At 34.6% G+C, this 23853-nt stretch overlaps 1 protein-coding gene across 1 annotated transcript in view; it reads left to right on the top strand.

Moving 5' to 3' along the window:
* The window catches only part of LOC126748987 (protein dispatched), a 94837-nt gene extending 82650 nt beyond the window's left edge, over positions 1–12187 (top strand). Inside the window, exon 11 of the mRNA XM_050458559.1 lies at positions 12031–12187. Coding sequence (XP_050314516.1) covers positions 12031–12165 — 135 coding nt within the window. The 3' untranslated portion in view covers positions 12166–12187. The remainder of the gene's footprint in view (positions 1–12030) is intronic.
* Positions 12188–23853: the final 11666 nt, after the last annotated feature.

Below are 23853 nucleotides of genomic sequence, written 5' to 3'. Positions count from 1 at the left end.
TTATTGTAAAATTACAACATCTGATGGGAACTTGGCAAACCTCACTTTCTCTTCATTGATCCAACTTAAGTTACACAATCAAACCCCTTAAAATTAAAAGAGAAATTTTTCAGGGCGACAGCTTGAGTTTTTTCTGTTCATGGCTATCAACGCGCTAAGCTTTATGGTAGAGCCTAGTAGCTACGGCTTTGTCACCCAAAGGTTACCTACTATTAAGTTATGTCAGTTTCTTTATATGGTCGATCTAAAAATATATGCTTTAAGTCCAGAGCCAACTAGAACTTATAAGCGTATTTAACTGAACAACCAGATAAAGTTTGGACTAGATAAATACGTATTTATTCACTATAAAAAAGGACGAGTAAAAGGAGCTCAAGCCATCACTTTAAATTACATGACTATCTTTCTGTTAACAGTACCCCCACTGTTAAAGGAACCTACAAATATCTAGGCATAGAAGCTCTAAAAACTGATGATTCGAACATAGAAAAGATGGTTCAAGAATCTTTAATTGCTAGACATAATGCAATACCCAAAACAGAAAATATATGCGAAAAATTAAATCACTAGTTACCATAAACATGTGGCGCTTATAATGAATCTAGGATAGCTTTGCTATCCTAGAAAATCTAGATCGCAAAGCCCGAACGAGCATGATAAAACATCGAATGCACCAAATTTACGACGAATTTGCTTACCACGAGACAAAGGAAGCAGAGGTCTTATTATTGCGAGAAGAGCGAATTTATAAACTTACAAAGACAACTTATAACTTACAAACATTTTTTAGCAACATAGATTATCTTCATCGAGAAATATGTGCGGTCCACCAAAATCTCTTGCCGTTTAATTTGGCAGCACCTGTAATTAGAAGAACTGATAATGAGGTGATAATATACACCCAACTCTCGGTCTGGTAAGGACGGAAACTGAGAGCTGAAAACTGGTTTAGAACTGGTTAGAGTTTTAATATTCTCCCGAAGATGCTAACATTGTTAACGAGACCCGTGTCAAGAATGAAATAAGGAGTTTTAATAGTGGAAAAACTGTTTTGTGATTTGATGTTCTCCACGCCTTTGTCCATCAAGAGATCTGTAAACAAAAAAAAATACAACCATATTATAAATACTTCTCACAAAAAATACAAGAAAATGAAAATATTAAAATCTATTGGGACACAGACTTCATCATGGACAGGATGGCCGAAAATAACAGACCAGACATATTAATACTAAACAATGAAACAAAAGAAGCATGCATATCTAATAGATCACAATACAGTTAGACGAGAAAATACAAATCAAAAGAGCAGAGAAACTAACAAAATATGGAATACTTATACAAGAGTTCAAAGCTATAAACAGGCCCAACTAGAAGCAGTACGGATTACACCAATTATACTTACTTGTAACGGACTACCTGTGCTATGGTAGTCCGAGTTCTGGCCAATGATGAAGTCATTGACCCAAGCAGTGCAAATGGATAAGGCGAAATAATAAGGACTCACAGTGGTCAGCTAACATGGAAATGTTGCTGACGATGCCCGCTACGTCACAGAGCAGACAAAGAGAAAAGACTATAAGGAGGAAAAAATAAACCAATAAAGAGTCACAGATATAATGTAATTATAGATTAACAAAACTACAACCGATTAAAACTCCATTCAGTAAAGAACTATACAGAAGGTTCATCAAAAACTACCCAGAGCTTAGAAATAAAACAGTTCACAATATAATCGACCAACGGAGATCAATGTTTGCCAAAAAGCAACTTCCACCAGACTTTTGCAATGAATAAAATGAGAGTCGAATCATCAGTTTTTAGAGCTTCTATGCCTAGATATTTGTAGGTTCCTTTAACAGTGAGGGTACTGTTAACAGAAACATAGTCATGTAATTTAAAGTGATGGCTTGAGCTCCTTTTACTCGTCCTTTTTTATAGTGAATAAATACGTATTTATCTATTCCAAACTTTATCTGGTTGTTCAGTTAAATACGCTTATAAGTTCTAGTTGGCTCTGGACTTAAAGCATATATTTTTAGATCGGCCATATAAAGAAACTGACATGACTTAATAGTAGGTAACCTTTGGGTGACAAAGCCGTAGCTACTAGGCTCTACCATAAAGCTTAGCGCGTTGATAGCCATGAACAGAAAAAACTCAAGCTGTCGCCCTGAAAAATTTCTCTTTTAATTTTAAGGGGTTTGATTGTGTAACTTAAGTTGGATCAATGGATAATTCAAAACATAGATCGCAAAGCCCGAACGAGCATGATAAAACATCGAATGCACCAAATTTACGACGAATTTACTTACCACGAGACAAAGGAAGCAGAGGTCTTATTATTGCGAGAAGAGCGAATTTATAAACTTACAAAGACAACTTATAACTTACAAACATTTTTTGGCAACATAGATTACAGACAAAAAAACAAACCAAATAATATAGAAACTAAATAACATAATACGTACAAAACTATATCAACACACAATCATAGAAGAGTTACATATGCTCTTATACTCAAAAGCAATGACTAACCTACAGCTTAATGGTCAAAAAATAGCTGCAACGCCTGCTAAAACCAAAACAGAATAAAAATAATAGGCACATGAAACCTGCATTATAAACTAAATATCACAACTATTTTATGAAATAGGTATTCTTTTACAGAGTCAAGGACCTAATCCTAGCAGAAAAGTCTAAACAAACACGGCGGAAATTATTACAACAGAAATCAACCAACAGTGATGGAAATTGAGGATAACCCTTAACAGGAACTTATTGCTGCCAAAGTCAAAAGACTTAAAAGCCGGCGTGAAAGTCAAGCAAGACGAACACAAAACCGCAAATTTATCACCAACGGACATATATTCTATCGTCACTTAACTGAAGCCAACGTAACAAATATTAAAATCCACACGACGCCAGCGACTTAGGACGCTAAGATTTTTTGGAAAAGCATATTGAGTAGACTTCAGAAATATAAACGTACTAAATGGCTAATCATGAAAAGAAGACCACCACGCATATGCAATCGATTGTCGAATGGAAAGTCACAGAAAAAGAAGTGGAAACAGCTATAGCCAAAACCCGAAATGCAAAGGACTGAATTACATTCAGCATTTCTGGTACAAAAAGTTCAAGTCAACGCACCTACTAGGAAAATGTCTTTCTTACCTGCTTGAACAGCCGGAGTCGACCCCTGCATTCTTTACGGTTGCGACAACTTATCTTCTTCCCAAAGTAGAACAATTTACTGATAATCCTGCAAACTATAGACCAATTACATGCCTAGCCACTATTTGCTAGATACTTACGTCGCAAATCTAAACTCATCTTGAAAATAATATCCTACTCAATGAGGGACAAAAAGGTTGCTTATATAGATGCTGTCATAGTCTCTTGGTTAATATCTTCTTAGTTAATAAATAACGGCCCAATCACTTTATTTCCTAAAATGCCTGCCCATACATTAATTTTTTGAGGGTACTGGGTATGCCCTTCTACAAATGCATGAGGATTTTCATTGCTCCAATATCTACAGTTATGCTTATTAACAAATCCATTTAGATAAAACGTGCATTCATCGCTGAAGCAGATATTCTTTACATGAAAAGTATTATCATTAATCGCTTCAGTCATTTTTTCACAAAACTCAACTTGCCTATCGAAATCGTCTTCGGTTAATTCTTGCAATATTTTCATTTTGAATGGATGAAATTTATGAAGTTTGGTAACTGTGTGAACAGAGCCTAATGAAATACCAGTGGCAGCAACAATTTTGCGTAATGAAGGATTAGGATTTATTCCAAAATGACCCAAAACTTCAACTTTAGCGGCTTCATCCAGAATTCGCCGAGATGCTCACGTTTTTTATTCGCAACAGATCCACTTTCAATAAACTTAGTAACAAGGTCCAAAACATACCTATGCGAAATTATCTTCTCCGGATGTCTGGCGTTAAACGTGACGGCAGTTTGCCGAGCACACTGATTGGATATTAGGTTAAAAAGGACCAAAGTGTTATTAAAGGAATGGATGAAGGAGAACGCTTCAAATATCTGAGATACTCGCAAGCAAGAGGCTTTATTTTTAAGATTGTATGAAATTTTGTATGCTACAAAGTTAAATTAACAAAGTAAATTTTGTATGCTGCGTATCTGTGGATATTTTTCTTAAAGTTCTGCAAGTTGTAATGTTCGGGAAAACGTGCTTTGGGAGTTTGCCAGTTCGGAAGAGGATTTATCATAATGGTATCGATATAACAGAGTCAGATTCACCACCTTCCTTATATGCACCAAACTGTCCAAGATTCTAGTTATCTCTGGATCTCCTATAAGACGTCTGTCCCTCTTTTAGATGGAATCAAGCAGCTTCAAAGTGTTTCTGAGTGCAGAGCTCCATATGTGAGAGCAATACTCAAGAGGTCGACAAATTTGAGCCTTGTAAAAGTTGTTGCGGTATATAGAGCCTTTTTGTTTTAAAGAGAGATCTGATACATCATCATCTCCACACCTAACTCTAAACTTACTTTCCTGGAGAAGAAAATTTTGCTTCTTATGGCGAGGAACTAGAGCCGGAGCCGGACTGGAACCTCGCCAAAAAAAATAGTAATAAACCAAGCCATATCGTGGGCAGCTTAGTCCATATAAGGCTGCGGGGCCTGATGAAATCATACCCATGATGCTGCAGATAAGCCTCAAAACTACACTCCCTTACTTAAAGAGAGTTCTTAAGGCATTGCAATCGGGTATGTTCCATTAGCATGGAGGACGACAGATGTGGTGTTTATCTCAAAACCGGACAAATAGAAACACCGTCAACGAAAGTCCTTTAGGACAGTATAGTTAAGACTATAGAAAGGCTTATAAACAAGTGTATAACAGAGGAGATTCTCACAGAATCGTCACTACTACTAATCATCATACCTACATGAAAGGGAAGTCGACGGAAATAGCACTTCACTTTGTAGTGAGCAAAGCTTTTAAGAGTTATAGAGAACAGGGAAATAGTGCTTATTCTTTTCTTTGATATGAAAGGAGCATTTGATTAGACGAAAAAAGATACAATCTGCCACGCTCCTATGGCAAGGTACTCCGGCTCACCTGAACCGGTGGGCCAAAACGGCGCTAGGAGACCGGAAGATCAGTGCTACACTGAGAGATTTACAGGTGTCGAGACCATAGAGGGTGGTTGCCCACAAGGCCAGAGGTGTGCCACACCTCTGGTGTCTGGTGATGGACAACCATCTCAGGAAGCAACTGCTTGAAGGATTCTATGCACAAGAATGCGAACGATGGACTAGTGATGATTGCACGTAAATTTATGAACACAGTCTATTTATGAACGCAGAGCTCATGCAAGCCGCCTGCGGGATGGTGGAATAGTGGTGTTATGTCACAGGGATATCGGTCAATCCAGAGAGGACTGAGCTCATTCTCTTTACTAAGGGGCGGAATTTGACAGGCTTTAAACCTCCCACTATGTATCAGACTCGTCTATCATTGGGGCAGCAGATCAAATACTTTTAATAAGAGTTACTTTTAATAGCAAACTCACGTTTGAAACTCACGAAGAGCAGGCAGTCAATAAGCAACAGCCCTAATAAGGCAATTAGGGGGCACAATAGGTACAAGATGGGGTCTAAAACGCCGTGTTCTCCAGTGGCTTTACACTGCAGTCATACGACCGAAGGTCTCATACGCATCCGTGGAATGGTGGCCAGTGGCATTAAAGGTCACCAACGCCCAAAAACTAGCTAGACTGCAAAAACCGGTCTGTTTGAGAATTACTGAAGCCATAAGAACAATAGCTGCGATGCTTCTAAATTTTGTTCTTGGGCTACCGGAGCTCCCATTCTGGATTAAAAGGGACGCCGCATAAGAGGATAAAGGATAGCGGAGAATGGCGCAATGGTCGCTTAGAACAAGGCCATATGACGATCGCTCGAACATACCAATTTTGACATCCAGATCTACTACAGCAAATGGCAAGTTAAGGTTAAAGAAAGGCTTTCGGGTGAAAATTTCGACAAGGGAACAATCGCCAACGAATCAAATCAAGGAGTTAAACGGTTTCCAGCCCTGGTACACAGATAGGTCATAGATGGAAAGCATTAAGTCAGCTGGAGCCGGAGTGTACAGGTTGAAAACAAACACAGGGGAATCCTTTCCGCTTGGGAAACACACCACAGTTTTCCAAGCAGAAATATTTGCTATGCTTGAAGTAGCAAACAAGCGGGGAGCATTGAAAGTCAACCAGCGGATTTGTATCTACTCTAATAGTCAATCTACCCTCAAGAAAATCCAAAAACTCGTGGCCAGCTCATCGCTAGTCCAGGAATGCAGAGATGCATTGAAAAGAGTGGCAGCACATAAGGAAGTCAGATTAAGGTGGGTCCCAGAATACCAGGGTGTCGAGTGCAGTTAACAGCCTGACGAACTTGCAAGACAACATGCATAGCGGAATAATGTGCGAGCCTTTATTAATAGAACGGACCGACTCAGTGAAGACCGTGCATTGGTAGTGATTCTGGGGTTGGAGAAAAGAGACTTTTAGGCTACTTGCCGAGATCTAGCTCCTCCACCCTTACTACTACCTTTACACCTAAAAAGCGAACTAACGAAGACAGCAGCAAAGTAAACCCGAACATAATAAGGCCTAGGGCGGCAGAGGTAGCCTTCTTTGTACATACAGCATCAGCAAGTCTTGCACTCACCCCATTCCAAAATAATGTTAACGTCGGCATTAATAGTTGTTACGTGGGGACATCTATGTCACTGGATATCAGCTTAAGTCATCTGGTTGGGCATCTTGAAAAAATATATCAATGTACTGTCATCAGCAAAGCTGTAAATTGGATTAGAAGTCTTGTCCAGAAGGTCGTCAATATCAACTAAAAAATGGGTAGGGGATAAGATGCATCATGCATCATGCAAGCAGCCGGCGGCCGAGGAATACCTAACACAGAAGTATGCCACGAGATATAAATTACTAATCTACGCAAGTATTTTTTAAAAGAAGGCAGAAGCCGAAGGCATACATAATATTTAGTATAATAGTTACCTTCGAAATACAAAATATCTGTCAATCATTGTGTTTGCTGCCCCCACTGGGGAACAACATCCAAGAAATATATGGAGGAAATTACTAAATACAGATAGGTACGACATTAAATCTTTTCTCATCCGACTTTATAAATTTTTTCTTCTAAAACAGATTCTTCCAAATATCTTATTTAAGTTAAATGGACCCAATTCAATTTAATAATTTCTTAAAAAAATGCAGCTACTTCTTGCTTTATATTTTATTGCCTGAACTTAAAAATAAATCCTTAAAAAACAAAATTCATGCCAATTATTCCTTCATTCCTTTTTTTTGTCAAACGAACACGTGCTAGAAATATTATACCTCCAGAAGGCCAACACACGAATAAAAGCAACCGTTTAAATTACAAAGGTATCAATATCAATAGAAGTCATTTTCGCCACCGAACATAAACTAGAACTTGTTCTTTATACTGTGTTTTCGCCAAAGGTGGGTTTTAAACTCACTATCTCGTCTAAATAGGTCTCGTCTAATTTTTAGGGTCAGTGTTCTCGTAAAGAACGCACAAAGAGCTTATTTTTTAATTTCTTTTTCTGGTTTTACTTTTATCGCAAATACTTTATACCTTAATAAGACAGAAATTTTTGTTATACGTAAATGTATAAACGGATTTTATGGCCCTAAAGGACGCGCCTGAAAATTAGGATTTGTTTTTCCGGATTTCAACCTCCACAGGGTGTGATTGATTTTAAGGAAAAAAGCTTATAACAACTTGCCTAATTCCTCTTAGTTTTTGAACTACAGGGTGTTAAAATTTTAAGGAAAATGTTAGTTTTTTATAATATTTTTTTATTATAAAAAATCTTTATCTTAGATATTTCTATGAAATTTTATATACACCTTTTCATAATTGAGAAGAATTTTTTGCCGACGTATTATTTTCCAGTAAAAAAATAAAAACCAAAATGTTTTTTTTCTTCAGTTCATTCAGTCGATTTATTTTGTAAAACGATTAGTTCTAAATCTTAAATTTTAGGCGAAATGACAAGGGAAAACAAACCATTTACAGTAGTTGTTGGAAGTGTCCTCCACCCACATGTATGTACTCTTCATTGCATAGACTGACGTATTTTCTGTAGTGTTTCTTATAGTTTGGCAGTACACAAATATACAATTTCGTAATATCTTCTTCGGTTTGAATCGATACAGTGACTTAACTATTCAATTCGGAAGATCTATGCGATGACTGCGTTCCTCCGCAACCTATCTACCGATTCCGATAGGTGTGATTTAAAAATGGGAAATTTTTAAATGAGCATCAAATATTATGGATGTACAACAAAATGCGGTAACTATTTTAATTAACATGGCAACTTTTACATTTCTGTATATCAAATAAATTTATCGGTGAACAAACTTAAGGCATCATTATATTTTTAATCTGCCAACAAAAGCAGGCACCAAAAAATACACAAAGCTTACAAAAAATCTAAATGAGCTTCTAATTTTCAAAACCAGTTTACCAAAATACCAACTAAACTTCAAAAACTCTAAATGAGCATCTAATTTTCAAATTCATTTCAACTAATATTGATGATTATATAAAATATTATATAATCATCAATTTTTCTTCTTAAAAGTTTTTATTTTGCATTCGGCAACAGCTTTCGTTGAATGAATTACAAAAAAATCCGCCAACGTGTGTTTATACTGGAGCGACAGTTAACTGCGTTTGGGATTCCCATATACGTTTATTGGTTATGGTGTATATAATATTTCAGTAGTATAAACAGTTGTTTTATGTACCGTTTTATTCGTTTTAAACATTAAATAATCATGGAACTCGATACTTTTTTACCCGGGAATAGTTCTGATGGCAATATTCAAATGGAGAATTAAATAGAAATTCCTTCATATCGTTCGGACAGTGATTCGGAGATTGAAGAATTAGAAACAAAAAAAAAGCGTGGCGAGAGTAAGCAGTGGCTCTTTGTAAGAAAATTTGCATGTGTTAAAGAAGCGGAGGAAGTTGTTCGAGCAGAAAATACTTGGTCTATTTTAATAACACATGACTGAAGAAGGAAAGAAAAGGTTTTATCGCTGTAACAAAGTAAAACGTCGTGGCCCTCAGTGTGCGGCACAAATTTATTTACTGCTTGAAGCTACATCAAATGCTGTTTTGCTCTATCGTGTAGAGGCTGCCCATAACCACGAGTCGATTGGAATTCGTTCTGATTACGGAATAAGTCAGGAAGTTAGGACAGAAATAAACAAACTATTTGATTTACATTTGAAGCCTAAAGCTATTTTAAAAAGTCTTGTAAGTAGTAAGATGGAGGGAGTAAAATTACCATCAATGAAACAATTAAACAATTATCTATCAAGTCGTAGACGTGTTAAATACGGTTCCTCAACATGTTCCCGAGGACATACACCAAGTGTTTGTACTTTCTTATTATATATTCGAGGATGAACCAATGTCCTTTCGCTTTGCATTGTCTACAAAACATTTACTGAGGTTAGCAGAATGCGAATGCATAGCAGATGCGACATACAAGTTGATTTGGCAAGGGTTCCCGGTATTAGTTGTAGGAACTACAGATAAACATAGAAAATTTCATCTGATATGTCTAGGAGTTTCGACAAACGAGTGTCAGGAAGATTTTACCATGTTATTTAATAGTTTAAAAGAACAGGTTTTTGTTTGTATACGGACATTCTCTACAACCGTCGGTATTAGTTTGTGATGCCGCAAGGAGCATCCAAAATGCTTTTACAGAAGTCTTTGGTCCTGAACCCATTGTGAGAATGTGTTTGGCACATGCAAAAACAAAAATGCAAACCAGGGTTGAACAAACTTGCTCAGACAAAAACGCCCGAAAGAATATATTACAAGACATTGATGCTTTACAGTCCGTTACTTCTCCTGGACATTTTACTAGCGCATCACAGCTTTTTATGAGGAAATTGAAAACCCAAACTAATTTTATTTTATTAAATACTTCAAAGAAGAGTGGTTAACTCAAAATCGCAATTGGTACCAGGTGCTACCTCAGGATCACCAGCCACAAACAACGCACTGGAATCGTTTAACAGAACCATAAAAGATAGCAATACATTACGCGAAAGATTTCCTTTGTCTCGTTTTCTGGTTATCACATCGGAGATGGTTAACGAATGGTCCTGCAAAACTACAGAGGAGTCCTTTTCAATTACTCCGCTTATTAAACTTCCTGATTGGACAAAAGCATATCAATGTGCAAAATTAGACAAAAAAATAGAGGTGTTAGATGCTGACACGAAGAACAATGTCTATATAGTACCAGGAGGTCAAGTATTGGATGTTCAGGCTAAAAAACCTTGGAAAACTTTTGATGAATTCAAAGAATTTTTTTTTCCACTTGGAGAGTAACAATTCCCAAAGAAAAAGATGATTGGATAAATGGTAACTGCAATTGTCCACAGTTTTTTAAGATGTATATGTGCAAACATCTTCTGGGCCTAGCAATTAGATTAAAATATACAGTTCCGCCTGTAGAGGCAAAAAATATCCATATTGGACAAAAAAGAAAGCGTCGACGTCTGCTTTGGTAATTCAGTGATGTTTTTAATTTATTGAAGTCTTATTAATAATTTGTTTAATGTTCACTCTTTTTTGTTTTGTGGTTCAAATACTGTTTTAAAAATGGCATTTTTTGTTATTTTTTTTTATTTATAAATAGGAGACATAAAGTATATTTGTGATGCCTATTTTTGTTTTATTTTATGCTCACTAGCTTTTGTCATATTATAAAGTATGAAGTTCAAACAGTTTTTAGAAGCTTTATTATTTAAATAGCTATCCAGATTAGTATAAAACAGTTGACAATATTAACTTTATTAGATGCTAAAGATTAGATGCTCAATAAGTATTTTTGTTGCTCCACCCAGTTTTTAAACGTGCTAAAAAGTATAAAAACTGATGTTCGATTAAATATTACCCTTTAAAAATTCACGCACTCGTAAGCTAAAATGTGGAGGCGCACCATTGTCCATCTTGTTTCTTAATAAAAGAGCTTCAAGCATTGGCAGGAGATTTTATTCAAGAAAGTGTAAATATGGTTGTCAGTTAAGTCTTCTTAATAGGAAAAAATGGGCCTGCCAAATGATCATGAATAATGCCAGTCCAAACATATTTAATGAGAACTGTTCTGGTTTGAGTTATTATGAAGAAATTTCTTATTGAGTTTCAAGAAAAATTAGCTTTATCATATCAGTAAAAAGAATGTGTCTATTAAATAAAAGATTTTCTAGTTGCTTTTGAAGAAACCACTTACAGAAATTAACGCGCAACGGGAAATCTCGAAATATAAAAATAATAATTACTGGACTCTTTGAATGTGGTACGGATATACCAAATTTTTAATCATAATTTTTCATACATGTGTAAAATAAAATATTGCCGCGATTTTCCTCGTGCTAGTTTCGGGATTCTCCGCAATTTTGTATAAAATAGATTCCAGTGTTCTTACTGTTTGAAAGACTCCTTTAGTACTGTGGTTTTCTTTTAAAGTTTCGATCTCGTAAAAACGTCTTTGAGTCCTAGAAAGTATTCTCGGACCGAGTATTAAGCGATTTGGATACCGCTCTTGGTATCTCTTCCGAATTTAATAGCTTAGTCACTGCGTCGATTCAAACCGAAGAAGATATTACGATTCTATATTTGTGTGCTGCCATTTAACCATTTCTTATTTCCATGGGCTTAATTAATGGTCAAACTAATGCTGGAAATGAAATTGTGTATTATGTAATTGAATATTACAGATTTTGATATATCCCTAAATTATGAGAGTAAATTACGCTGTTTTTTTTTTTGACAATTTAGCGTTATTAGTAAAGAGAATGCAAGGTTGCAATTGCTGCTTTTTAAGAATTCGATGACCCGTAAATTTTCCGGTTATTCAACCGGAAATTAAACAGATGCTAATTTTCGCATATTTGTAGGAAGGGATTGAACTTTACTATCAATGGATGTGCCTTCAAGATAACATAACTGCTCTAAGTAATGACTTAATGGGGAATAGGATTGGGTATGCATTTACCCAAGATCTCTTCCCAAGAGAATCGCTACTTAATTAAATTCAGAAACAGCTTTCAAATTTGGAAAAAGGTAAGACTTAGAATTTTCTTTAGCCCTGAAAGATAATTAACAGAAAACTATTCTAAGCATTCTGATTTTTTTGTTTAGTATGTAGTTTGATAGTCTTGCTCAATAAATTCCTAGAGCAAGGCTTCCAAACTATCAATGCTTGTTAAATCCAAAAAGCGAGAACCCTGAAACTCAATCAGCTCAAAATGATTGCCGGAAAGTGCATTGAGAGTACTTATACTATTTCAGACATTCCAACTACCTCAGGTCCCGGAATAGAATTCTCAAGCTACTCAGAGACAGAGTCCTTAACTAATGCAGCTTATCTTCAGTTTCCTGCAGGAGGATTAAGAGTATAAAGAAAAGTATTCTAATTGTCTCAGATTCATTGAATAAGACTATTCAGGATTGTTAAATTCAAAAACAGTCATTGACCGAATTTTGCTACTGAAATGATGTGAACCTAAGGACATGTCATACTAATCGAAAAATATGAATTTTCGAGGATCTCAATTATTTTATTTTCTGTTAAGCGAAGTTATTTTGTTTAACATTTCAACATTTTCGTTGTAGTTTCTGGTAAAAATAGACCACGTTTGTCTGTTTTTATTGTCTAACTTAAAAATGTATTTAGCTAACTCAAATCTTATTCCACTTTGCACCCACACCCTAGAAATCATCTTTTCTAATACCTCCTCTCAGACTGAGACATGAAACGTATCGACAAAGAAAGTGTTGAACAAATTTTGCATATGGAAGGTTCAGGCAAAAATGTTGCCCAAACTCTACACTCCTGAGCAAAAGAAATGAAGACAGAATATTTGTAGTGATATTTTAAACAGCATAACCACCTGAACCCGAATTATTTATTAGACAACGTTCTTACTTATTCTGAAACAAAGAGACAATCTATATATTGGCAGAGCCCCAGAATAAGCAAACTCAAATTCAAAGTAATAGGGATAGTCGTGATTGTGATAGACATTTAAGACGTTACCTACGTTCACTGGGTCTTCGACAGTATGACGATCAATCAATATTTCTAAAAGTTGGGTTCTACGCTTGTGAGAAGATGATCCATCTGATTTGTGGACAATCAAGATTTGGATTCTTCTTCAAGACAATTCACTAGCCCACTCTGGTATGTCTATAAAAGCGTTCCTCACAAAATACGGCGTGACCGTGTTAGGACGTCCACTGTACTTGCTCGACGTTGCCCCTGTGACTTTTCTATTTTGCAAGGTCGGCCCTAAGGGGGACAAAATAAGTATAGCAGCGGTTGAAGCAAAGGTGACCAAAGACAATTTAAATAGGGATCGCCAAGGGAAGTATATTGAAGATGATAGAACTTCTGTAATTGATTACGAATAAGAATTATGATTTACCCTCAAAGAAAAATGTTATTTTTGAGGTGTTAAAAATTAGCTTGTATATATAATATCCTGATTAATAGTTTTCCTAAAACAACTTTATCTGTAGCGAGCCTCAAGATTATTGTATTATCAGCAGATTTATACATGTAATACAGAAGCTTTTGGATCTTATGACTTTACTATCGAAGACTTTGATTTAAATAAGAGACTTTAAATTGATTTAAATAGAGAGATTGTAACTAGTATTTCTATTATTTTTGAATAATGAAGTAGATATGTAACATTAGCACTGATTCCTTCCAAAATGGATTTTCCAGAACTGTTTTCACACTATACAATCCTTCACATGCTACTAAAGCAAATCGAATACAAGCAACAAGTTATAGTTTAATTTTTTTCCGTCATCTCCCTTCGGTCATCTCTCTTGATTGATGAATGATTTTTGCGAAAACGCACTGGTTTATATACTCACGGATGTGACTATCTAAAACTTGTTCTAAAAATCAACTTAGAGAGAGTTGGTAGGTCCTTAGATCAGAAGAATTGATTACATACTTAAAGAAATTGGCACTTCTAGCGATTCTTCCACGCTTTCCTTGAATGTTTCTGGTAGGAAGGGTAGAATAGAAGTATCTGTCTCGTATTTACTAAATGATAAATCCTACTTTACTGATCTTAAAGCTAAAATAATATCCTCTAATGTGAGAACCCCTAAATTGAAAGCTTGCCATAGTCTCTTAGTTTTGCATATAAGAATTTAGATCTGGCACAGCTGCAGCATTTACAATACAATTATATAAATGCTGAACACTTCCAATTTACAAGAGAGTTAATACTTTCCGAACAAATATTCATTTTCCAGTTATTTGTGCTGTTTCCAGGAGGTAAGTAATAATATTTTTTTATAAGTAATTAGTATTTTCTCTTACCTGCATTAAATGTTTTTGTTCTTGTCTAATATAACGTAATTAGATGTTTACTATTTGTTTGCTTATGGAAATATACCGGGTGGTGCGTCGCCGAGCGGAACATAGGAAAACCCATGTAAATTCAGCCATAAATCAGCTCAGGGTAGGTCCATTCCATACATTTGCAAGGAGTGTGCCCCCAAAATCAAAAAATTATTTGAGATCGGTACCAGAGTGACTCTACTGGAGAAACAAATTCAGGAGGTTCAAGCAGTGACCAGGGTTGTTTCTGATATCATGGCCTCATTAAAATGTCTTGGAGATGATATTAAATCCATCAGACATTGCTTCTATACTTCATTTGCAGAGCTTAAAACGGAAATGACTTCTGTTAAAATATCACTTGCACAAACAACAGCACAAACCACCATCTTCTGAATCATCAGATATGGATACCTTACTTACTGAGATAAATGACCGAGCTGAGAGGGCCAGCAACATTATTGTTCATAATGTGTGTGAATCAAATTCAAACATGATTCGTGACAGGATTCAGGAAGACAAAAGGAAAGTGGCGAAGATGTTGGTATCGATCAAAGAAGAGGGAGCAGCTGGGGACATTGTTAAAGTTGTTCGACTGGGGAAACAAGTGGATAACAGGACCCGTCCACTAAAGGTAATATTCTCCAATAACAAGAGCGCTAAGGATGTCTTGAAGGCTGCGAACATATCTTCTGGGCATGCATTCAAAGTTAAAAGTGACCTTACCCCCCTACAACGAAAGTGCTCGGCTAAGATTTTTGATGAGCTTAACAAGTGCAAAAGTGATGGCGAAGAAAACTTAACAATCAGATACAGAAACAATATGCCTTATATCACAACTAACAGACATGCTCAGAAGCATCGAAAAAACTTGAAGTAGCCCCATTACAAGTTTTTTGTTTTAATGTAGGTGGCTTACGTACTAAACTTCAGGAATTACATAATAATATTATATGTTCTAACTATGATATCTTAATATTTGTTGAGAGTTGGCTCTCTGATGATTTTTCGGATGCTGAATTGGCTGTGAAATCTTTCAATCTGTTTCGCTGTGATAGATTGTCTCTTACAAGCAATAAACGCAGAGGTGGAGGTGTATTAATTTACATTAGAGACTTTATAAATGCAAAAAAACTTAGATTACAGTACAATTCAGTTGAGCAATTGTTTTTAGCTTGTAATGTGGGCGGGAGTAGTTTTGTAATTGGAGGGGTGTATATCCCACCTGGGTCCAATACGGATTCTTATGAAGGACATTGTCAGTCAGTTGTTGTTCAGAACTGTTGTTAGATGTCAGAACTGTTGTTAGATGCCCACCTAACTCATGTGGCTTAATACTTGGAGAGTTTTTTTCTTACCTTAACTTTTTTCAAAGGAATTTTGTGCCAAATGATAGAAATGCCTTTCTTGATCTCACTTTTACAAATAGGAATGATCTAGTGGTGAGTGAAGCTGTTAACTGTATTTTTGATAAATCTGTCTATCATAAGCCTTATCATTTTGAATTAACTTTTAACAATGGTAAAGAAAAAACTTTGATACTTTTGATATTTAAATTTTGTACAGTTCTGCTATGACTTTAGAAATGCAAATTATTTGGGTGTTAATAGTTATTTGTGTGGAGTTGATTGGGACCATGTTTTGAATGTAATTAATATTGATGGTGCGGTTTCAGAGTTCTATCATATATTTTGTTTGTGCCTCTTAAGAGATTCAAAACCTCGTCTTTTCCCAGTTGGTTTTCAGAAGAGTTAAAGTACTTGATCCAGCAAAAGAAAATTTCACATAAAAAATATCAGTCTAGTCATACTGTTGCAGACTACGAAGTCTTTTCAGATCTTAGAGCTAGGTGCAAAACTCTAACGGAGACTTGTTACCAGAACTTTATTTGAAATTTGGACCAGTTACTTTATACAAACCCCAAAAGTTTTTGGTATAAGTTTAATAACAGGAGAGAAACGAATAGGCTTCCTGATTTGATGACCTATAATGATGGGGAGTTTGCAGGTTGTGAACAAATTGCAGAGGGGTTTGCCAGGTTTTTTTCTACTGTCTATAATGGAGATAATAATGTCTTACCTTCTCGGCAGGCTGGTGTAAACATGACTATTCCAAATCCTAAATTATCTATTGGATTAATTTTTGATAAGATCTTTCGATTACCCCTTACACTTAGTGCTGGCCCTGATGGTATACCCAATTATTTTTTGAGAAAATGGGTATGTGCCCTCTCTTATCCCTTCTTTATTTTATTCAGTACGTATTTAGACTTGACAGTTTTTCCATCCGAGTGGAAACTCAGTTTTATTACGCCTATATTTAAATGTGGTGCTGCTAATGAAATGATCAATTACAGGAGTGTGTGTGTACAGTCTGCCATCCCAAAACTTCTAGAGAGTCTTATTGAGGACCAAATTAATTTTTATTGCAAAGAACTTCTGTTAAGTAAACAGTATGGCTTCAGTCGTGGCAAGTCTGTTATTACAAACTTGTTGCTGTATCAGGGTGCTCTGTTAAGTGCTTTGGAGAGGGGTGAACAAGTGGATGTAATATATACAGACTTTTCCAAGGCATTTGACAGTGTCAACCATAGCTTATTATTAGAAAAATTGAGACTTTTTGGTTTTTCAGATTGTTTGGTGGCCTGGTTTGCAAGTTTTCTTTCTGACAGATTTCAGCAGGTACAAATTGGAGATGCTAGGTCGCATCTTATCAGTGTGACCTCTGGGGTTCCACAGGGTGGTCATTGTTCTCCCCTGTTGTTCAATATTTTCATTAATGATATTTTGGTTTGTTTTAAAAATAGTAATTTTTTGTTATTTGCCGATGATTTAAAGTTTTATAGGGTGATCAGTTCAGAACAAGACATGGTTCTCTTGCAAGATGATCCGAATAGATTGTGTGAATGGTGTGTTGGTAATAGTTTGGCTCTGAATGTGGGTAAATGCAGTTCCATTAGTTTCTACAAAAGAAACAAACGGGTTCTTCAAACTTCCTCCTATACTATTGATAATGTTAATCTTAGGTACACTGAAGTAGTAAAGGACCTTGGTATCTTTTTTGATGAACAATTGAATTTTAATACCCATGTAAATACTATTATAACTAAAGCATTTAAGGTCCTTGGTTTTGTCCTGCGCAATTGTAAGGATCTGTCGGTTGAAACTTGCAAAAGGTTGTACATATCACTTGTTGTCTCTTTGTTGGAGTATGGATCAATAATTTGGTCTCCTCTGTAAATGAATAATTGTATGGCACTGGAGAGGGTTCAAAATAAATTTCTACGATTCTGCCTTTATAAACTTCGCATTCCAGTTCCTAATGACCATTGTTATGATGAAGCAATGAACTTGCTGAATATGCGGAGTTTACTTAAGAGACGCATTGAGAATGATTTGGTGTTTATCTATAAACTTTTGAATGGCCTTGTGATTTCCCCTCGTACCAACTATGCTATGCACTCGCCTGTCGAAAGGACCTTGAGGCTGGTAAACTCTACTGGAATTGAAGTTTTGGGAATTTCCTTATTGCATTTTAGGAGTCTTATTAAGAGTTTGTAGGATTTTGTTTTTTTGAATTAATTTTGCTCCATGATTAATAATTTGAAATACATTTGATCATTGTTATTTATAATAATATATTTTGTTTTTTCTTAGCTTATTTTGCATTGTTAATTGTTCTGATTTTGAGAGAATATTGTTACTACTTGTAAAACGGTTTAATTATCCTTGGTATTAAGATTAAGTCTGATAATTATTGTTAATTAGTAATTAGTGGTTAGGTAGTATAGCTTTTATTTCTTTTTCAGAAATATATATATTTTTTGTAATGGGGTTGATCCCGTGTATAAAATAAATAAATAAATAAATTTTAAGGGGGTCAATTATTGGCTTCCCTGTATATTTTACAGAAAAAATGTAAGATAACTTTTTGAAGAGACCAATCCGGCAAAGTTTCAACAAATTTTAATAAGCGAATCTTGAATTATTCAATTGAATGTAATTGCAAAATTAGCAAATTTTCGTTTCAGGTAAAACCAAACGGGCACCAGTAAAATGAATATTGTCACTGACGTGAGGAAAAGTGTCAATAAATCAGCGATAGTCGATATTTGAAAACAAGTATAAATTATTCAATCGACGAAAAAATAGCCATAATTGAGTGGCATTATGCGGGAAATAGTTTTAGAGCAGTATCTGTATGTACATTTACCCCCAAACAATAAACCAAATGTTCAGAATTGCCGGTATTGGAGCCAAGAAAATGAACATCGCTTTGTTCATACTCGGACACAATATCCCCAAGAAACAAATGTATTCGTGGGAATTATCGGACACCATATCATTTGACCCTTTTTATGGACTATAACCTAACAGCTGAAACCTATTTGGCCTTATTTCAAAATCAAATTGGACCCGCCAGGAAGATCAAATGATCTGGTACCAAATGGATGGTTGTCCGGCCCATAATGCCCGTATGGTTAGAGAGTGCTTGGAAAATGTTTTTAACGGCAATATTATTGGTCCACGGTACCGGATACTTTGGTCAGCCAGGTCACCTGATCTTTCACCGAATGACTTCTTTTTGTGGGGTCATTTAAAAAGTGTAAAATTAACTTAAAATTAATTAAAAAGTCATCTATGAAAGTGTAAAATTTGAGAATCTACACCAGTTACAAAACGCTATTTCGTAGAATGTAATAAAATTTCCCAATATCAAGTTAGTAACGTTAGAAATGAACTTTATGATCGGTTAGGATATTGTTTAGCTGTTAATGGGGGGTTGTTTGAACATTTGAATTTTTGATGTTTTTATGTAATTCTCTATTATTTTTAAAAAAGTTATTGTATTTTATTTTATTTTTCTACACTTAGTAAAATATTAAGAGTTCTGTTCTCTCTTTTTTCGGATCTATTTTCGATCTTCTTAAACATTTACAATTATTTATTGCAATGTCTTTGGACTCGAATTTACTAACAATAGGTTTAATGGTTGAAATGGACCAGATATGCTTGATGGGAAAATAAATTAAAAATATTTCAGATACTGCTATTGATTTAATTAAATTCTAAGTATGATAAAATTATTTTATGAATAATCGATAATAATAATTGTTATTGGTTTCATCGTTATATTAAATAAAAGTTTAGATAAAAAAGTAATGGTAACGTGTCTTACTTTGAATGTATGGTTGTAAGATTGATAAAACGAAAAAAAAAAACATTTTGTATTCGGCTGTACGTCAGATTTGACATTTTGCTGATGGCTGGTGTCTGGTTTTACCTGAACCGAAAATTTGGTAATTTTGCAATTACGTTTAATTGAATCATTCAAGATTCGCTTATTAAAATTTTTTGAAACTTTGTAAGAGGGTTTGCCAGATTGGACTCTTCAAAAAGTTATCCTACATTTTTTCTGTAAAATGTACAGGGAAGCCAATAATTGACCCTATAATTAAAGCCAATAATCCTATGTTCCGCTCGGCGACGCACCACCCGGTATAGATTTTTTTTGTTTTTTTCTTAAGTATGCCCTTTAATTAACTAACTCAACTTTTCAGCGTATTGATCTCTAAAAAGGTAAAAAAAATAAAACCAGCATAATTAAATATAATAATGTATATTTATTAAAAATATATATATGAATAAGAAAAAATAGTATATAAATAAAAATGTAAGGAAATGCACCTGACTAGAAAAAGTAACTAAACCTGAAATGTCGAATACATAAAATAAAAATAAAAATTTGGGTATGTGACTAGTATAAGAATTCTTTACATCACTAATTAATTTCTACAAATACACACAATTTAATAAATATAAACTTAGGTCACTTATCTAAGAATAACAATTTTGGACACTGTGCGATAGTAAAGTAAAATGCTAACATATATTTCATATATTTTTTTTTATTTTAAAAGATGTTCTTGATAAATCTAACGCCAGAATTGTAATATAAATAACATATAAGAATAGACTAGCTTAACGCAATAATATATGAATGTATAATATTATATAGAACCCGTATTTAAATATTATAACGAAGAATTTTGTGTCACGTGACCTGCCTTGGAAGTTTTGGAACATTTTAAAGACACACTTAAGGAACATACTAAGTTGTATTTATAACATTTATGTAAGCAGCTATACTAAAATTCCCAGACAGGTTCCGCGATTTTGATTTTTGCTCATTTCACTTAAAATATTAAGATTTTTTAACTTCTTATATTCTACAGCTATATTATTATCTAATTCCCTTAGAAAATCATCTATTAGTTTAGGATCATATTTCACGTTAGGTATTTCATATTTATCTCTGTAGAGACTGTTTTTTTAAATTTTAGATAAATTTATAGATTTGGCATTTACATATCCTAGTGATTATTTATTTTGGTCCAACAACTATATTATGGCAATGTGATTTGAGGTAGACATTTTCATTTTTGTAAATAGTGAGGAAGCTCAGTTAGCTATATTATTTGTTGTTTTTTTAATTAGGCTATGACCATAGGCAAATTACAGGATGAATACCTTCAGTAACAGTAAAATATAAAAAATACACAATATAACAAAAGTTTAACCTCGTACTACATAAAAAAGTAATATAATTTAGTGCTCACTATAACAGTGATTATGATCACCCTGTAAATATTTGTAATATATTTATTAAGGCTACATCATTATATAATAATTGAAATTAAAAGTGTTTCTGTCATCGAATGTTTATTACAAAAATATAACAAGACCCTACCTAAACATAAATCTTAGGTACAGTTCGATTCGACTATCTTCAGTTGTGATTCGAGGTCCAGCCAGATTATTCCACCACGCGCCACAACTGAAGATCTGTAAAAGGAACTTTAAATCTTAATATATGTTCTTCATAAAAGTTTCAAAAGTAGAGTTCATTTACAACGATTTGTTTTAAGTCAGAAAAAGTTAGGGCGGAGCAAAAAATATGTCATGGTATAAATATTTTTTTAGGCTTAATTTGCATCGATACGAATTCATTTCTACTAGTCAAAATACTGGCTCCTTATTGCTCAATGTATTATCACCAATAAGAAGTCAGTATTTTACCTAAAGCCGGCCACTCAGGCGCTAGTTGCTATACTACGGATGTGACAAGGAATTTTCATCGGAAATAAACCTGAAAGTCATAGATAAGTTACAAAAGAAAAAAAAAATTTTTATGAGCACATTTTATGAAATTGCAAAAAAAAATATTAAAAGTGTTGCAGGTTTAAGTGGCATGTGTAATTCCTTTTAGTTTGCTTCTATATCTGCGTTTCTTTCTTCAGCTTTTAAACTAGAATATAATGACAACTAAAAGTAATAAAAGCAGCTACGAGTCATGTCACTGATTTTGTGAAACCACTTACTTATACTTCTCGAAACAGTTAATGCTTTTTAATATAAAATGTAGTATGAACTTGGGACAAGTACTTCTCAAGTATGGCTCAAGTCAAGGTACTCGGGTAAAAAAGTGCTGAATAAAAAGCGGTACAAAAACTGATGTTGTGAATCAGTTTTGAAGAGTTATTCAAAAAAATGGCAGAACTTACGAAAAAGTAGTAGTTTATTCCGCTTTTATCCAGAAGCCATGTGCTCATGTAGGCGATTTCTGAAGTTTTTAGCTAGGTTCTAGCGAATATTGTTAAAAATGACAGTGATTTTTCCTCTCTATTACGAATTTTTAGTTCTCCCATATTGTGAAGATGATGGTATTTCCAAATTTGATGTTATTGGACCATACTTTTTTAAGGAGGATAAGCATATAACAACCGTCGCCGCTTAGCGTTATGATTCGATTAATTTATTTGAGCCAGAATTGAAATGCTTGGTTGTAGAACGAGACTATATTTCTAAGGAATTTTAGAACAGAGAATGATTGGTTCCAACAAGGCATGGTCCTTGTGGACCGTAGTCCATATAGTGCTGGTTCCAATGGAAAATTTTCCTGTCAGGCTACCTCAAGGAAAACATGTTTAGCATCATGCTCACGTTTGGAAGAGGTAACTGCCGCTATTCAGATCGGTTTATACTAAAAACACAGCTGAAAATTTAATAGCATATTCTACATCATCGCGTCGCTTCTGGAAGACGCTCCTGATCGTCGTCAATTTTAAAACTTAGGTGAAAAAATAGGGTGTTGAATTGATTCCAGTTTTTCGTTTGCTAATTGTATGTCAATAATTAGTTATGACTTGGACTAATGTACGAATACGTTAAAGTTTATGACTATTTATGAGAAGGAACCTATATATCTATCTATCTATTATCTATTAAACACCTTGAAAATAGAAATGACGTTCACGAAAATGCATCAGAGAGTTTTCATCAGAAATCGGACTAGAAATTAGTATAGATGAGTTAAAAAAAAAAGAGACTCTCTTATGGACGCAAGTAGTATTTGCTTAAGTCGCGTGTATATTTCCCACTGCTTTGCTTCTAAAAGGTGATCAAATAAGTACTTTGGGATATTAAAATGGAGCATCGTACATGTGGTTACATGGGTTGTTACAAACTCATGGATTTAGTTAACACATAATTAGTAACGTTGTCAAGAAATTTGAAAGTGAATTTACGTTATTGGTTTATTGGATAATTTGGAACCAACTAGGAACTGTTGGTTGAATTTTTAAAGCAGTCAGATAAAATGCTCAAGATAATTCAAATTTATCTATCAGTCGTCGTTTTAAACAATTGAACCTTATGTATGGATTAACCTGAATGATTTTAAGAAAGGATTAAGGTTTATATAAATACAAAATTCAACTGATTCTATAACTGAAACCCAATAATCATCGCTTTCCTTGTTTGTTGTTGGGACGCTCGGACTTCTAAACAATTTTTTTTTTATCCAATTGTTTAGTCACTAGGCTCTTTTTTGGGTAAATGTCTTTGATTGAGAATAGGAAGAATTTGGAGCAAGGAGGATCGTGAGGCCTCTGAAGAAACACCGTTTTGTCAGGCGAAAGTCATAGTGTGGCGCGTCATTCATGCCTGTGAGGTTATGAGGCCTTATTTGTTTGAAAAATGAAGGGCAGTGACAAACTGCCCTTCATATTTCAAACGACAAAACACAGTCCGTTATTAGGCAGTGTTTTTGTCAAGAACTATGCCTCCCCATTTGTTATTGGAAACCAACTAAATGAATCTTGGATCAAATAGATCCTCATTCTATATTCTACGTTCAATATCGACTAGGAAACTATCGATTTCAGTTATTTCAAGATATGGTCCTATGATTTACCCAGCAAGGTCTTGTCATCTTCGCTCAGAGTTAATTAATATTAGAAATGTTATTCACGAATTACGGGATGAAATGTATCAAGTAACGAGGAATTGAAGTG

This window comes from Anthonomus grandis, chromosome 22, assembly GCF_022605725.1.
Source record: "Anthonomus grandis grandis chromosome 22, icAntGran1.3, whole genome shotgun sequence".
In the NCBI taxonomy this organism is placed as follows: Eukaryota; Metazoa; Arthropoda; class Insecta; order Coleoptera; family Curculionidae; genus Anthonomus; species Anthonomus grandis.
This window is presented reverse-complemented; position numbering and strand designations above follow the sequence as displayed.